An 18665-nucleotide genomic window follows, 5' to 3' on the forward strand; every position below is an offset into this window, starting at 1 on the left:
GGACCATACTTCAGGAAATAATGGTGATTAAATGCCCTACTATTAAAATTTTCTTAGGGTACATCTTAATGTCTAGGTAGTGTTTATTTGCCATTTAATCCATTGATTAGGTCACATAAGCCTGGATGCAGGGAAAAAACAAATATCAGCATGTTCCAAAACTTTCATGGCCCATTAATGATTAATCACCATTGTTTCCCATTGTATGGTTACCTGATAATTGGATCTGCTTCATTTTTGGGATCATCCACTAAAATGATCTGAAAAAAAAAAAAACAGTTGGACTCGGTGGAAATAGAATAGATACATCAAGGTCACACGGTCGTTGGCTAGATTGGGTCTCACCTAATTTGCTTTCCAAAAATAATGATGGATGAATGGGCCACCTGTTGAACACAGATTTCCTGTGAAAGCCTTTACAAAGTTCCTGATGATTTAGTAACCTCCGTTTAAACATTCGTATGGTAGGAAAGTTTAGTATAAAGTTAATAGTTTTGTGTTTTCACTTCATTTCAGTGGGAATGAGAACATGAAAACAGTTTGGATGGCATATAAACATCGAGACTTTGGAAAGTTTGGAAGGTGGAAAACTCTTTCTCTAATTTTCTTTCTCGTGTGAATACCTTTAGTTTTGGATTCACCTGATTTTTGGTATCATCTTCTAACATAATTTAAAAAATTAGATAAATGGGTGGATTTTCGTATAAACTTCCTGGGAAAGGTTTTCCACGCGGATTTCCTTCCCCGCCTTAAGTTCCTGAGATGCTACGTGGGCCGCCATGAAGTTTTTGAAAAATCTGCACCGTTCATCCGTTTTTTCAGATCATCTTACAAAATGAGAACAAAAATCAGGTGGATCCGAAACTCAAGGCAGCCATAGAAGTAAAACTGAAGAAAAAGTTTTCCACCGTTGAAACCTTCCTGAGCTTCAACTATACCATCCAAACTGTTTATAAGACTATTTCTATTGGGATGAAGCAAAGAAAATACAAAATTATTAGGCTTATGATAAACTTTTATGGTCGTATAAATGTTTAAACGGTGGTCACTGAATCTTTACTGTTTCTTCTCTCGTGCGGCCCACTTGAGTTTTGGATAAGTTAACCTCCTAAAATGATCTGAAAAAAACCGATGGATGCGTTGGATTTTTCAGAAACATTATCGTGGCCCCACGTAGCATCCCAGCGCAGGAACTTCGTGCAAAAGGCTTTAGCAGGAAATCCACCGTGATCGCCTGATGAGCGTGCCCCATCTAGCACACGCGTTTCTTGCTTCCACGTGCGAGCTCGAGTGCACTTGCCATTTCTTCAACAACTTCTGTTGTCACTCAGTTCTCACACGTACCGATGAGCGGCCCTACCGTTCCTAAAACTGGCACGTGAGAGTCACGTGATAGAATCTGAAGTGTCTTGACGACCGGCCCAACGGCTAGTTTATAACGGCTCTCCCCTTCCCTCCCTTCTCTCTCTCTCTTCCAAGAAAAAAAGCAAGAAACCCTTTCCTTCTCCAGTTCTCATTCAACACCCATCTCTCTCTCTCGCTCTCTCTCAAAGCAAGAGACCCTTCCCTTCTCCGATTCTCATTCAACACCTCTCTCTCTCTCTCTCTCTCTCTCTCTCTCTCTCTCTCTCTCTCTTTCTCTGTCTCTCTCTCTATCTATCTATCTATCTATTTTTCCATTTCTCTGGCAAGAAAAGGCAGTTTTACGCCAGGTGAAAAAAAGGGTCAACCGGATTCCTCACCAGAGGCGGATTTCCAGCGCCACCTTGAGAATGTGGCGCAGTGGGGACCGGAAGATGCTGGCTGGTAAAGAGCTCCCGCAGGCCAGGACGTGGAAATTGGGGCCATCTACACCGTCAAAGGACATGGAAAAGCAGGTGCCGACAAGGATGGATTCTTTCCACGCCATTCACAAGCTTCCCACTGGAGATTCGCCATATGTGAGGGCAAAACATGTTCAGGTGAACGATTGATCCCCTCTTCTTGGAATTTTTTTTTTTCATGCGTTCTGTTTTTAGCTATCTTTCCCATTTTCATGGTGAATTGTGGATTCTTTTGTTCGATTTTGTATCTTTTTCGATGGTTCTTGTGATTGATCTTTCTCCTTTACTGGGGTCAGCTTTTGGTAGAGGTGGGGCCCACCTTTTGGTGACGAACACCATCCATCTTAATGGAGCCCCATTCCAGAGGGGTGAGGCACTGAGAGTGTCCTCTGTCAAATGGTGCTGTCCATCTGATTACAGGTGGGCCATGCCTCTTGGTGATCCAAATTGTTCGTATGCAGGAGGGGTTACCATCTTGATTTCTGTTGTTTGGTTTCATATTTTCATCATGACTGATTTTGAGAGAGATTTCTCCTTTACTGAGGTTGGCATTTGGTAGAGAGGCCCAACTCCACTATCCAATGATCTGTGCATGTGGGCCCCACCCTGCAGGGTCACCCCATGGATGATCAATGGACCCATCATTTCTCCCATCAAACAATCCCAGACACAGTGGGGCCCATGTTCAGTGATCGAGTTTTCTACTTGTTTTTTTTTTTTTCCTTTTGTTTGTTTTGTAACTCATCTCTCTTGGGAAATCTTGGGTTCTTTTGTTTTAATTTCATAGTTTCAGTGATTCTTGTGGTTGATTTTGAGAGAGGTTTTCTCCTTTACTGGGGTAGCCATTTAGATGTCGGTTCCGCCTTTCCGTGGCCAAGATCATTCTTTTGGTGGACCCCACTGCAGATGGGAGACGGGTTCGAAGCTTGCCCCATTGTAATATCCTGCCCAACCGAGTGCAGGCGGATCCCATCTCTCAGCGATCTAGATTTTTCATCTGGTGGGCCCACATGGGTGGGTGATCGGCCCATTATTTTCCCCATAAAACAACGCAAGCCATCTGATTGTTTGTGTGGAAATGGACACTTCATAGTTCTAGCAATTGGATGGGCAGGAGTGTTCTTGGTTGTTTTTTTTTATTGTAGACTATCACTTCTAGCTAAAATATTGTTTATGAATCTTGTTATTTTTGTTTTGATTTCTTCATGGGTTTTATCAATTTATGACATTTCTCTTTTCTTCTTCTAATTCTTTGTTTGAATTGTTGGAAACGTCAAACCCAAACAGACATTTGGACTACCTTGCCATCTAGACCCTTGAAAGAATCCCTGAAATCTGGACTGTTGATACGTTTCCCGAAGAATCTTTCAGCCTCCACCGTTTCAAGCTTTTGGAATTCCCAAGTTCTGTTACATGCACCTAATCAATGCTAGATGCATCTAGATTGGACATTTTTGTGATTTCACAATGACTCCAAATGCCTATAAATTAACTTCCCCGCATCCGTTTTATGCAATGAAATAAAAAAATCAATTCCAGCAGCTTCTTTTGCAAAAGAAAATTTTCAGCAGCTTCTCTCTCTATGTGACTGGCTGAAGCCAGCAACATCCTTCCTGTTGTGCATGGTACATCAGCAGCACTTAAGAAATCCAATCTTCCTATCTAAGCAAAGCTTCCTTCCTGTTGTGCATGGTACAACAGCAGCAATTGAGAAATCCAATCTTCCTGTCTAAGCAAAGCCAATAACAGTCCCTACAAATTGGTATCAGAGCTTTTGATCTTTGGGCCTCATCAGAAGCGGGTCCCCTTCCAAACGAGCAACAGCCTTCACCTGCAAACAATTCTCAAAACTGTCCAGATTCTGCTGTGACAGCAGCGTCTGATCTTTGAGCTTTGACAACAAGAATATCACCTGCACTAGCAACTTCTACTCCTTGTTTTGGGTCTGAAATACCCAACAAACAACAAATACCCAACAAACAACAAAAATTTTCAGCCGTGAGAAGCGGGCTGAATTTTTCTTCATCATTTTTCCCATCACTATTTCACTTGCAAACAATTCTCAAAACTGTCCAGATTCTGCTGTCACAGCAGCGTCTGATCAAAAGCTTTGACGGCAAAAACGTCACCTGCACCAGCAACTTCTCCTCCTTGTTTTGGGTATGAAATACCCAACAAACAACAAAAATTTTCAGCCGTGAGAAGCGGGCTGAATTTTTCTTCATCATTTTTCCCATCACTATTTCACTTGCAAACAATTCTCAAAACTGTCCAGATTCTGCTGTCACAGCAGCGTCTGATCAAAAGCTTTGACGGCAAAAACGTCACCTGCACCAGCAACTTCTCCTCCTTGTTTTGGGTATGAAATACCCAACAAACAACAAAAATTTTCAGCCGTGAGGAAGCTGAATTTTTCTTCGTCATTTTCCCCATCATTATCTGTCTCAGCATCTTCCAATAGAAGCAGTGGTGGATGTTCTTTAAACTCTTGCAAGTTCTAACAGCATATATCATTCAAATATTTATTTGGATTGAAATATTTTAAAATGACAAATACAATACTGCCTCAAATATCCAAGTTATTTAAGGACAACTACGAAAATTGGTGCATCTAAATGAAAGCCTTGTTAGGATCTCAAGATCTATGGGAGATCATCACCGATGGGTATGTAGAACCCACGACGGAGCAAGAAGCAGCCTATACCAATGAGCAAAAAGCCACCCTCAAAGATCAAAGGAAGAAAGACAAGAAGGCCCTATTCCTTATCTATCAAGGGTTGAATGATTCAACCTTTGAAAAGATCACCGAAGCGACATCAAGCAAGCAAGCTTGGGATACCCTTAGCACCATCTTCAAAGGTGTTGATCGAGTGAAGCGGGTTCGCCTTCAAACACTAAGAGCCGAGTTCGAGGCGGCGCATATGAAGAAGGTGAATGTATTTCTGACTACTTCTCACATCTACTTGTTATTATTAACAATTTAAAAAGAAATGGTGAAAAAGTTGAAGACATATGTGTCATGGAAAAGGCATTGCGATCTCTTACAATCAAGTTTGAGCAAGTGGTTGTGGCGATCGAAGAATCAAAGAACTTGGAAAAACTGTTCATTGAAGAGTTGATGGGATTGTTACAAGTGCATGAGCAACGAATGCAAAGGAATGCAGGAACGATGCTTGAACATGCCTTAGTCTATGCTGACTCTAAATGAATAAAGAGGTGGCCATACACATCGTGTGGGCCATGGCACTGACAATCGTGCAAGAGGAAGAGGGCGTAGATATAATCCAAACAATCCACAAAATCAACAAAATTTGACCAATTCCCGTGGTAGGGGAAATGGTAGAGGCCGATTTACACGAGGTCGTGGAAATATGGGAGATCATCACCAATGGGTATGTAGAACCCACGACGGAGCAAGAAGCGGCCTATACCAATGAGCAAAAGGCCACCCTCAAAGATCAAAGGAAGAAAGACAAGAAGGCCCTATTCCTTATCTATCAAGGGTTGAATGATTCAACCTTTGAAAAGATCACCGAAGCGACATCAAGCAAGCAAGCTTGGGATACCCTTAGCACCATCTTCAAAGGTGTTGATCGAGTGAAGCGGATTCGCCTTCAAACACTAAGAGCTGAGTTCGAGGCGGCGCATATGAAGAAGGTGAAAGTATTTCTGACTACTTCTCACATCTACTTGTTATTATTAACAATTTAAAAAGAAATGGTGAAAAAGTTGAAGACATACGTGTCATGGAAAAGGCATTGCGATCTCTTATAACCAAGTTTGAGCACGTGGTTGTGGCGATCGAAGAATCAAAGAACTTGGAAAAACTGTTCATTGAAGAGTTGATGGGATTGTTGCAAGTGCATGAGCAACGAATGCAAAGGAATGTAGGAACGATGTTTGAACATGCCTTAGTCTATGCTGACTCTGAATGAATAAAGAGGTGGCCATACACATCGTGTGGGCCATGGCACTGACAATCGTGCAAGAGGAGGAGGGCATAGATATAATCCAAACAATCCACAAAATCAACAAAATTTGACCAATTCCCGTGGTAGGGGAAATGGTAGAGGCCGATTTACACGAGGTTGTGGAAATATGAAAAATATTCAGTGTCAAAATTGCAACAAGTTTGGCCATTATGCATCAAATTGTTGGAGCAAGCCAGTGGTATGACAAAGCATCTTGACACGAGTGCAAGCAATCAAATCATGACGAGGAAAGAACCAAACTCTTCCTTGCACAAGAAAAAGGCTGGGATCAGTCAAATGTGTGGTATCTTGACACGGGTGCAAGCAATCACATATGCGGCAACAAAAAGCTCTTTATGGAACTCACATAAGGAGTTCATGGCGATGTGACGTTCGGAGACTCATCAAAAACTCTGATGAAAAATGGTGAGCCACGATTCATCTTTAATGTATATTTACGTTACCTAACATGAAAAGTAACATCTTCAGCATCGGCCAATTATATGAAAAAGGGTATGTGATACACATGGAGAACTCAACTATGTCATTAAAAGGGGCATCGACCAATTACGTGAAAAAGGGGTATCTTGACACAGGTGTAAGCAATCACATATGCGGCCACAAAAAGCTCTTTATGGAACTCACAGAAGGAGTTCATGGCGATGTCACATTCGGATACTCATCAAAAACTCCGGTGAAAAGTAAAGGTATAAAAATTTACCAGAAAAATAATGAGCCACAATTCATCTCTAATGCATATTACGTACCCAACATGAAAAGTAACATCCTCAGCATCGGCTAATTACTTGAAAAGGGGTATGTGATACACATGGAGAACTCCGCTATGTCATTAAAAGATGCATGCGGTAGACATGTGGCATGGGTCCAAATGGCGAAAAATTGAATGTTCCCACCCATATAAACACAAGGCTTGAGAAGTGTCTTTATGGACGTGCCAATAATGAATCATGGAAGTGGCATCTTCGCTCTGACCATTTGAACTTTAATGGCCTTAAGCTCCTGTTCTCATCAAGCATGGTGCATGGATTGCCTGCTATTGAAGCTTCAGAACATGTGTGTGATGCGTGCACACTTGGCAAGCAGCAAAGGAACTTCTTTCCAGTTGGAGTATCCCGAAGAGCAAAGGAGCCATTGCAATTGGTTCACACTGATATTTGTGGACCCATGGAGACAGCATCTCTTCAAGGTAACAGATATCTCATTACCCTCATTGATGATTACAATAGAAAACTCTGGTTATTCTGCATTAAAGAAAAGTTTGCAGCCTTTTCTATCTTTAAAAATTTCAAAGCCCAAGTTGAAAATGAAAGTGGGTACAAAATCAAGGTCCTCAGATCTGATAGAGGTGGGGAGTACACCTTGAATGTTTTTCGAGAATATTGCAAGAAACATGACATTAAGCAGCAACACACTGCAGCTTACACGCCACAACAGAATGGAATTGCAGAACGGAAGAACCGCACCATCCTCGACATGATGAGGACCATGTTGAAGGAGAAAGGCCTATCGAAGAGCTTTTGGGGAGAGGCAGTTGCATGTACTGCATATCTGCTTAATTGGTGCCCCACTAAGAGTGTCAGGTTCATGACACCACAGGAGTCATGGAGCGGCTACAAGCCGAGCGTGGCGCACCTTAAAATCTTTGGTTTTCTTATGCTCAAGTTCCAGAAGTAAGAAGAAAAAAACTTGATGATCGTGGCGAGAAGTGTATCTTCATCGGCTACTGTGAAGAGTTAAAGGAGTGTATCTTCATCGGCTACAGTGAAGAGTTAAAGGCATATAAGCTCTACAACCCACTAACTAATAAGGTGGTGTGGTAAGTAGAGATGTAGTGTTTTGCGAGGAAGAAGCCTGAAAGTGGAACCAAGAAGATTCAGCCAAAGAAAGTCAGGTTGAGGCCGAAGAAGAGAGTAATGTTAATCAGGGGTAGACACCCACATGCCAACACATCTTCATCTACTTCTCCTTCACCCTTGGCTCCTATCAAAATGAGAAGCCTCAATGAGATCTACGCAGAAACTGAGGAAGTGAATTTGCTCTGCCTGTATGCAGACCATAAGCCTCTCACATTCGAGGAAGCCGTGAATGAAGAATGTTGGATAAAGGCTATGGAAGAAGAGATTCATGCTATCGAGAGGAATCACGCACGAAAGCCGATCTCACTCCCTAAAGGCCAGAGGACCATTGGTCTCAAATGGGTGTATAAAATCAAGCAGAATGCCGATGGTAAGATTGAATGATATAAGGCAAGGCTCGTAGCAAAGGGTTATAAACAAAAATATGGGGTAGACTATGAAGAAGTTTTTGCCCCAGTTGCTCGCCTTGACACTGTGAGGATGATTATCTCCCTTGCAACTAATCACAGTTGGATGATCTACCAACTGGATGTGAAATCTGCATTTTTAAATGGAATACTCGAAGAAGAAGTCTACGTTGACTAGCCTTAAGGCTTTGGAATGCACGGATTGACAACTATCTTTAAGAGAATAGTTTCGTCAAATGTCTGTATGAGCATGCCGTCTACATAAAAAAGAATGCCCATGACGATATGTTTATAACTTGTTTATATGTTGATGATCTGCTGTTCACAAGAAACAGCCAGGCGATGTTTGAAGAATTCAAGCAGGCTATGTTCAATGAGTTCGAGATGGACTGATGGTGGATTGATGGTGGATTGATGTTCAATGAGTTCGAGATGGACTGATGGTGGATTGATGTCCTTTTTCTTGGGCATCGAAGTGAAACAACAAGTCGGCGGCATCTATATATCACAAAAGAAGTACGCAAAAGAACTTCTTAAGAAGTTTCAACTGATCGACTGTAAAGCTGTGAATACCTTTGTTGCAACAGGCTTGAAGCTCACAAAAGATGGGGAAGGAAGAAACGTTGACTCAACTTTATTCAAGAGCCTAATTGGAAGCCGAAGGTACCTCACAATCACTAGGCCAGATATAGTCTATAGTGTTGGGCTTCTAAGCCGCTATATGGAAGCGCCAAAAGAGTCACACTGGCTAGCTGTGAAAAGAATTCTTTGGTATATTAAAGAGACTTTTGAAATCAGTCTCTTTTATCCATATAATGATGAGGCGATTCTGTATGGATATTTTGATAGTGATTGGGGTGGTGACCAAGACGAAAGAAAGAGTACCACAGGCTACTTTCTATCTTGGATCGACAACTTCACATAGAACTCAAAGAAGTAGAGTATGGTAGCGTTGTCTACATGTGAAGTCAAGTATGTAGTAGCTTCTTCGTCCACTGTATGCGAGGCAATATGACTAAGGAATATGCTAAAGGAACTAAAGCATTCATAGGAAGAATGCATTGTCATATACGTGGACAACAAGTCGGCAATTGAGCTTGCAAAAAATCCAGTGCAGCATGGAAGGAGCAAGCACATTGATACAAGGTATCATTTCCTGAGAGATCAAGTGAAGCAGAAATCAGTGATGCTAGAGTACTGTCATACTACTAAACAAGTGGCGGACATCTTCACCAAAGCATTGTCGACTGATACATTCAAGAAACTTAGATCGATGCTTGGAATGAAGCCTGTTTTGGTTTGAAGGGGAGTGTTGGGAACGTCAAACCCAAACAGATGTTTGGACTACCCTGTCATCTAGACCCTTGAAAGAATCCCTGAAATTTGGACCGTTGATACGTTTCCAGAAGAATCTTCCAGCCTCCACCGTTTCAAGCTTTTGGAATTCCCAAGTTCTGTTACATGACCCTTGAAAGATTGGAAATTTTTGTAATTTCACAATGACTCCAAATGCCTACAAATTAGCTTCCCCGCATCCGTTTTATGCAATGAAATAAAAAATCAATTCCAGCAGCTTCTTTTGCAAAAGAAAAATTCCAGCAGCTTCTCTCTCTATGTGACTGGCTGAAGCCAACAACATCCTTCCTGTTGTGGATGGTACAACAACAACAATTGAGAAATCCTATCTTCCTGTCTAAGCAAAGCCAATAACAATCCCTACATGAATTGATGGGTGCCATTTCCATTCTTTGCTCTCATCCACATAACATAGAATATTTCTCTCTTTCCGTTTATGTATTTTGAATATGACTCCTCCCATTGGTGATGGCGAGTTCTGTTCTTTCTTCTTCTTCTTCTTCTTTTTTTTTCTTCTTTTGAATTGATGATGAGTGCCACCTTGCTGCACGATGTTATGATGTGTTTTCATGAATTCAAATTTCTTCTCTTTTTCGGGTGCGTTTAGACACATGATGGAATCAAATTTCCAAAGATTCAGTATTCATAACAAAGAAGTAGCCCTCAACAATGGAGTTTGGTTCCTTTCAAGCCTAGCTTGGAAGTAAAGCAATTGCTTCTAATTCTTTGTTTGAATTGATGGGTGCCATTTCCATTCTTTGCTCTCATCCACATAACATAAAATATTTCGCTCTTTCCGTTTATGTATTTTGAATATAACTCCTCCCATTGGCGTTGGTGAGTTCTGTTCTTTCTTCTTTTTTTCCTTCTTTTGAATTGATGATGAGTGCCACCTTGCTGCTCCATGTTATGATATGTCATAACGAAGGAGCCCTCAACAATGGAGTTTGGTTCATTTCAAGCCTGGCTTGGAAGTAAAGCAATTGCATTATTTGGCCAAGACCGCGCAATTACATTATTTAGCCAAGACCGCTCAATATGAATACCACGAAGGTTAACTATAGTAGTTTACTATTGTATTGTTTTAGCCATTTTCTCAATTGAATTATTTGTATGTGATTTAGGTTTTCATTAACAACATTGGAAACCCGAGCAGCCTTAGAATTTAGTAGAATCTCCGTACAACCCCTTTTATCTTCCAGTAATGACCCGGGAGTTTCTGTGATTGATGAAATTTTTTGTAATTTTTCACTAGCTAAAACATTTTTATGAATCTGGAAAATTGAGAATGACTGTTGTGTCTGTTTATTCAGCTTCTTCTTCACCGATTAGTCATATTTCATTTTGCTCACCGTTTCAAGTTCTTCATCTCAGCTTCATCAATTGTTGGCGTCATTAATTTTCATATATTGGAAAATTGAATGGTTCTAGTTCAGTATCATACTAACTTCAAAATCCTTTCATTTCAAGTACCTCATTGATTAATCACATTACTTTTAGATTTTTGGTTGGTACCCATGTTTGAGCTGTAATGCCTAATGGTGATACAACTCATCGATACTCTTATGCTCTTTTGGACAGAGTAGCCTTTTACTATATTATGGCTTCTCATGGGCCGTGCACATGGCATAGATGTATGTCAATCCTAACTACCTGAATCATGGGCCCTAATCTAGGTGGACCACATTGCAAAATTCACACATGGTGTGACAATCCTAACCATGAATCACAAATTTGTTAGTCTACATTTGACATGCTATATTGGATGGTCATGATTGGCCAATGAATTTGATTTCCAATTAATGATCCATCCACAATGGGGTTCATTGTGGATTTTTTTCATTTTCTTTCTTTCTTTATTTGAAATTTATCATTATCTTACACAACAGTCGTTTCTCTTTGTTACAGTTGGTAGACAAGGATCCGAACAAGGCCATTTCGCTATTCTGGGCTGCAATAAACATCGGCGATCGAGTCAACAGTGCCTTAAAAGACATGGCGATCGTAATGAAACAGGTGGATCGAGCTGAAGAGGCAATCGAGGCTGTCAAATCTTTCCGTCATTTGTGCTCCACTGATGCTCAAGAGTCTCTTGACAATGTCCTTCTTGACCTCTACAAGGTAACCCCTATCTTTCTAACATTAGTAGCTTATCTTATTTTGATAATTGTCACAATTGCTTGAATGCCATTAGTTTTTTTTTTTTGTCACACGCACTCACACCACACATTCTCACACCACAGTTGCTTTTCACCACAATGGGTACTTGAACCCATGACCTTACGTTGAAACTCTTGAATGCCATTTGTTTTTTATAGTAAGAACCGTCTAATAGATGTCTCGAGTTCTTACACAAGATGCACACTGGCACATGTACATGCACGTATGTTTCTCTATCAAAATATTATGCAAGTGTCTCTGATTTTTATTTTTTGTAACTCCTCAATGGTACTAGTGGGGCCTACCTTCTGGTAACCTAAGCCATTGTCTAGTGGGCCATGCCCTAATATCTTCCCTATCCGTTTATCCAACCCATCCAATGGAAGCGGACACATCTAACCAATGGATCAAACAACCATTTCCCTTGTGAAAAAAGGGAGTGATGAGAGGTCACTGATTGTACGTGAACCATCCTTTTGATGGATAGATTACTGTGTATTTATGTCCATACATATGCATGCTTGGTATTTATGTATGTAGGTCTGGATGTGCAGAGATGTAATAGGGTCGATGAACAGATTGTACTTCTGGAACACAAATTGAAGCTCATTGAAGATGGTCTTGCATTTGGAGGGAAGAAGACGAAGATCGCTCGATCTCAAGGGAAGAAGTTTCATGTTTCAATTGATCAAGAGAGAGCGAGGTAAGTAGGAAATTTGCACTGTGCGCGCATGTGTGATCAAGTGAGAGTACTGTGCACTCCACCATATGTTACACGTGACCCCAAAATCACCTTTATGGTTGATCATAGCCAATCCCAATGAGGGCCTTAAAAATGGATGGTAAGACTAAACATATTTTTCTGGCCCCTCGTCGATTTTTGGGTGCTTTTGGATCAATGTAATCCACAGTAGGGTCGATTTTTGGGTGATTTTGGATCAATGTAAAATCCACAGTGGGCCCCTTCTCACCATCCACCCCAATCACAGCTGGGCCACATGAAGTCCCACAAAGGACTACTCACTGAGAATTCTGAATGGATACCACCATATATACTATGAATAATATCACTTAAATTCAGTTTGATTCATGTATGATCATTTATTCGGTGGACAGGTTGCTAGGGAATTTGGCCTGGGCTTATATTCAACAAGAGAAGTACCACACTGCAGAAGCACTCTACAGGTACCTTGTTCTATTCTCTCTCCCTCAATACTCTCTCTCTCTCCCTCAAAAAAAAAAAAAAAAAGGAGAAGAAGAAGAAGAAAAATCATGGTAATGCCAAAAATGACCTCAAGATCATTGTTGTTTCATTTTTGTTGTAGTGATAGTTGTGGTAGCAGTAATACCATATTCGTTACCCATTGTGGTTGTGGTTATAGCAGAATGCTAGCACTCATGGCACAACTGCAGTACCTGAGGCTTTGTGCATTACCTGGGTCTTCAGTTGTGACAAGAGGAGCCCATGGTTCAGTTATCCAGACCATTGGTATGTTGCATTCAACTGTGGGTGGGTCCCACCCAAAACTCTCCCCAAGTTGGAAGATCCTAGCCAGCAATCTTTGGGCTGTTTTGCAGTTGAATGTGGACTGCTGCTGTATTTCTCTCTTCATCTGCTTATTTGTGGGTCACAAATCGAAAGCTAAGATTGCATTGTCCAGGATAATTTCGAGGTATGGTCCATGGACAGTGAGGCACAACAGACCAATGGCTTGGATAACTGAACCATGAACCTCACTTGCCAAGAACTGAAAACCAGAGGGGAATGGCCATTGGATAGATTACATAGTAGTGTTTATACAGCCTCAGGTCGAGAATCCTATAATTCCTCCTCTGTAGTGTTTGTAATATTAGTATTGCTGATATTCAAATAAATAAATAAATAAATAATTGCTGGACATTAAGGCACAGGGGACCCACCATACACATGGTCAGCATGTTTCTGATGACCATTGATCTCATGGGTCACCATGTGGCTGGGTCAGAAGCCAAAAGGTGGGAATGGCCATTGGATAGATCACATAGTAGTGTTTGTACAGCCTAGGGTTGAGAATCCTATAATTCCTCCTTGCTAGTGTATGTAACGAAATATTACTATTGCTGATATTTGAAAAAAAAAAACAAACCCACTGGACATTGAGGCTATTCTGCTCAGTTCAAATATAGCAACTTCTGAACTCAACCTTAGAGAACATCAATCATAGGGGAGCCACCACCATACACATGGTCAGCATTTTTCTGATGACCATTGATCTCATGGGCCACCACGTGGCTGGGTCAGAAGCCAAAAAGTGGGGTGCTATATACCAAAAGTTAGATCTCCAAGTAGGTAGCAGAAGTGCTCTATTATGAGAAATTATATGATGGAGTTTGCTTAAGTTCTATGGGGTGTGTGCGGTGTCCATTCCCCGCTGTAAAGATGGCCAATGTGTAAGGCGATAACTGTTGAAAGCATACAAATGGCCGATGTTGTGGAGATGACTGTTGATCAATCAGGCGACCATGCGCCTGCATCATAAGCCAAAATTTGTGTTGACATTTAATTCATGGCGATTTGATGATTTTGACCATCCGATCATTATTAGTTTTCCTGTGGACTGTGGACCGTTGCACATTTCCTGCTCAACCAAAAGAAACCACATCTTCTTTCTTCCTTTTCTTTTGCCTTTTTTCCCCCCTATTTGACTCAGCAATGACAAAGGAAGCACCTAATCTAAACTGTCCATCTGTTGAGCCCACCATGGGATGGGCCTTGATCCACCATCTCCCCTATCAGATGATTGTGACCATTCATGGTTTGCAAGTGTAACTTCATGGAATCGACTTTTCAAGCCCAGTTCACTTTGTTTCTTGTGATCAGATGGGGGAGATTTTCTGCATTTCTCCCACTCACTGTACAGTTGTGGGGCTGAGCAAATTGCTCTGTTGATTTCAGATTATTTACCATTTAAAAAACTGAACTTTCACTATCATCTAATTGAATTAATAGATAATGGATGTAAGAATGCTAACGATGGTAAGTATCTCGTGCACACAGGAAAGCTCTATGCTAACGATGGTAAGTATCTAAACTGTTCATCTGTTGAGCCCACCATGGGATGGGCCTTGATCCACCATCTCCCCTATCAGATGATTGTGACCATTCATGGTTTGCAAGTGTAACTTCATGGAATCAACTTTTCAAGCCCAGTTCACTTTGTTTCTTGTGATCAGATGGGGGAGATTTTCTGCATTTCTCCCACTCACTGTACAGTTGTGGGGCTGAGCAAATTGCTCTGTTGATTTCAGATTATTTAGCATTTAAGAAACTGAACTTTCACTATCATCTAATTGAATTAATAGATAATGGATGTAAGAATGCTAACGATGGTAAGTATCTCGTGCACACAGGAAAGCTCTATGCATAGAACCAGATAAAAACAAGCAATGCAATCTGGCCATTTGCTTGATGCAGACAGGAAGAATTTCAGAAGCAAGATCTCTCCTTGAAAGGATCCAACCTTCATCTTTGGACTCAGACAAGCGTGGCCCGGATTCGTATATGAAATCCTTTGAACGTGCATGTGAAATGCTGGCAGGTCTTGAGTGTCAGTCGATGAATGGAGCGATAGGAACAAAAATCCAGAGATCTTCTTCTGCTTCCTCTATTACGGGAATCTTGAATTCCCCAGGTTCTGGTGGGGCAAAGAAGAACTGTGGACTGCAAGTCCAGAAGGAGCTGATGGAAGCAGAAATGCAATGGTCTTCTTGCAGTTCTACCCTTAGCAGGATTCTGAACTCCACAGGACCAATCAGCGGATATCAGAATCATGGAACTGGAATAGAGACAGAACTGATAAAAACAGAAATACGAAGATCTTCATCCAGTTCTGCCCTTAATGGGATTTTGAATTCCCCTGCGCCCATTAACAGAAACCAGAGTCACGGGAAAATAGCTTCTGGAAACAGGAATAGATGGAGAGATGGTGATTATGGTGAAGAAATAAGATTTCCGGATAATGTTTTTGGAAATCTGAGATGGGAAAATGATGGTGATGATGGGAAAATGCTGCATTCACCACCTCCTGTAATGGGAAATTTGGATTCATCCGCTTACATTAATCAGAATCAGAATCATCGAGTTCTTGGAAGCGGTGGGAGCAGATGGGGAAATGACAGTGATGAAGAGCAATTGTTTTCAGATGAGAAAATGAATAGTTACGATACACCGAATCGTTTGCCGACTTCAAACGATGGAAGTTTATATGCAGGAGCCTATCCATGGGTTGGGAATAACGGAGTGGAGGAAGAAGGTTTTGCAGATGAGAATCTGAACTCCAACCTGCCAACTGAGTTACCTACTACGAAATGCATAGCAGACAGTTCTCCAATTCTGATTAGAGGGCACCTGAAAACCACAATTCCAGCACCAAGGACGACCCATTCGCAGTCTGCCATTGTTGGGAATTGGAGGGGAGCTGATGGTTTGCCAGTTCTGACTCGAGGAAACTCAAAACATCCATCACAAGAACTGCTGAGTACACAATCTTCCATTGATGGAGATTGGAGACAGAGAGCTGATGATTTGCCTGTTCCAGTTCAAGGCAATTTGAATCACCCAACTCAAGAACTGCCGATTACCCAATCACAATCTTCCAATAGTTCGCCAGTACTACTTCCAGCGAATTCTAAACTCCTGCCTCAACAATACACGGCTGCTCATTTGCCACCTTCTGTTGATGAAGATTGGAGAAGGAGAGCTGGCATTCCCTGCAATAGCAATGGCAGAAGAAGCGCAGATTGTGCTGCAGAGAAACGGCCGGATGTTGTCAATAATTTGAATCCCTGTGGGCCATCTGAACCAGTGCTTGTTGTGAATCCACAGGCAGGTACAGCATTTCAAAAGCCAAGTGGTGGTTTGCCAGCTTCTTCCACTGCTGGGAATTCAAACTGCATGCCAGGCATTTCAGTCATAGGCAGTAGGAGACAGGCGGATTGCAATGAGAAACAGGCCTTTGAAGTTGTCGGATCACCATTAGCCATCAGAATTTCACGAACACTGGAACCCCAAAACATGATTGGTCGTTTTCCAGGTTCTGTTAATGGAAATTTGACTCACAAATCTGATGTATCAGTCATCGGCAGTAGGAGATGGGCAGATATGGTTGAAGAAGAGGAAGAAGTAGACAAGCTCTCGACTTCTATCACTGGAAACCTGAAGGTGGCCCACCATCCATCAGCCTTCAGCTGCGGTAAAACATGGGCAGAAATGGTTGACGAAGAAGAAGAAGAAGAGGCTTTAGCAATTTCGAAGTTAAATTTGGAGGCAGATGGAAAGCAGATGACGAGGCCCATCTCTCAATGGGGCAACAGCTGGAATGACATGTTTCCAGATGAGAATCTGAATGCCAACATCATGAGATGTATTCCCCCGCGCCCATCCATCCAATCACCTTCGGTGCTACCACCTCCACAAAAGCATCAAGAGCTGCTGCAAGATTACAATTTCTCACAGCAGAAGCTTGTGACTGTCAATCTGAAGGAAGGACTTGAAACTCCTCCGTACTCAACACCCAACGAAACTCCTCCGTACTCAACACCCAATACAGATAATGATGCTTCTTCTCATCAGAGGAAGAGCCTGTTTTCAGCGGGACTTGATCGGAACCCATCGGCACGGAGATCTCTATCTTTTGAGCCACAGCAGAAACAGGATCCTAAGCCGGACTACTCTTCGACATTGACGAAGATATTCGACGTTGATGACTACAGTTACTTGCAGGCAATTGGAAGTGGGTCCAAACGGCGGGGAAACAGGCTTCGAGTTTTTCAGGAGATGACTCTTCCAGACAGTCCCAGAGCTTGAGCTCTCTCTCTCACTCACTCTCTCTCTCCCTCTCTCTCTACAAAGACAAAAACCATGAATTGTTTTATATATGTTGTTTATATTTTTGAGTTGTAATTGGTGTAAAAGACAGCTTTGTTTTTTTTTTTTTTCCTAATGGCAATGGTGATAATATCTAGATGAGATTCTTTAAAATCCCCAGACCAGCACTAACTTTAAATGGGAAATGCAATCAGACCCGTACAGCCCAGGTGCTATTAGATCAGAGCTGCATGTTAGGCAGGCAGCATAGAAAGAAATCCTCACGTTTCAATTTGAGTTTTCTTGGAACATGGGAGCTGCAGCATTCATACTTCTTCTCTTTGGTAATTGTCCTCTTCGTCTCTACTTTCTTTCTTAATGATCTCATATATTACACAGAGAGAGAGAGAGAGAGAGAGAGAGAGAGAGAGAGAGAGAGAGAGAGAGAGAGAGAGAGAGAGAGAGAGAGAGAGAGAGAGAGAGAGAGAGAGAGAGAGAAAGAGAGAGAGAGAGAGAGAGAGAGAGAGAGAGAGAGAGAGAGAGAGAGAGAGAGAGAGAGAGAGAGAGAGAGAGAGAGAGAGAGAGAGAGAGAGAGAGAGAGAGAGAGAGAGAGAGAGAGAGAGAGAGAGAGAGAGAGAGAGAGAGAGAGAGAGAGAGAGAGAGAGAGAGAGAGAGAGAGAGAGAGAGAGAGAGAGAGAGAGAGAGAGAGAGAGAGAGAGAGAGAGAGGTTGGTAATGTCACCTTTAGGCACTCAAGCAAGCCTCTCCAATTGCATCTGATCATGTCCATCATCACCAATAATAGTTAATCAGGTGCAGCGTTTGTACCATGGCTCACTCATAGTGGGGCCCATGGGTGACTTCTCTGGACATCTAGTGGGTCAGTTTGGGGTGTTCTTGTGGGAGATCTGTCTTCCTTTTGATTTAGAACCTCCTTTTTCACGAATTTTAAAGTTCTTAAAACATTTCTCAAGTGACTTATACTAAATTAAAAAAGAAAGAAAAACAACAAAAAAAAAAAAAAGAAGGAAAAAAAAAAGAACAAGTTAGTGCTATTTGCTAATAGCTTAGAAAAGAACAAGTTAGTGCTATTTGCTAATAGCTTGGATTCTTCCATTTTGCAAAAAACAAAAGAAAAGAAAAGAAGAAGAGAAGATTTTTTCACTATCTTTTCTAAAATCTTCGAAACAACAACAATAATTAATTTTACATTTCACAGAATCCAAG

The 18665-nt window shown here is 41.5% G+C and overlaps 1 protein-coding gene across 1 annotated transcript; it reads left to right on the forward strand.

Moving 5' to 3' along the window:
- Window positions 1-1620: 1620 nt before the first annotated feature.
- On the forward strand, window positions 1621-17613 carry LOC131244679 (uncharacterized). Its single transcript, XM_058244159.1, has 5 exons — window positions 1621-1961; window positions 11343-11555; window positions 12149-12297; window positions 12711-12779; window positions 14985-17613. The coding sequence occupies exons 1-5, from the start codon at window positions 1773-1775 to the stop codon at window positions 17437-17439; spliced, it is 3075 nt and encodes a 1024-aa protein (XP_058100142.1). The 5' UTR covers window positions 1621-1772; the 3' UTR covers window positions 17440-17613.
- Window positions 17614-18665: the final 1052 nt, after the last annotated feature.

Source organism: Magnolia sinica, chromosome 1 (genome assembly GCF_029962835.1).
Source record: "Magnolia sinica isolate HGM2019 chromosome 1, MsV1, whole genome shotgun sequence".
Classification (NCBI taxonomy): Eukaryota; Viridiplantae; Streptophyta; class Magnoliopsida; order Magnoliales; family Magnoliaceae; genus Magnolia; species Magnolia sinica.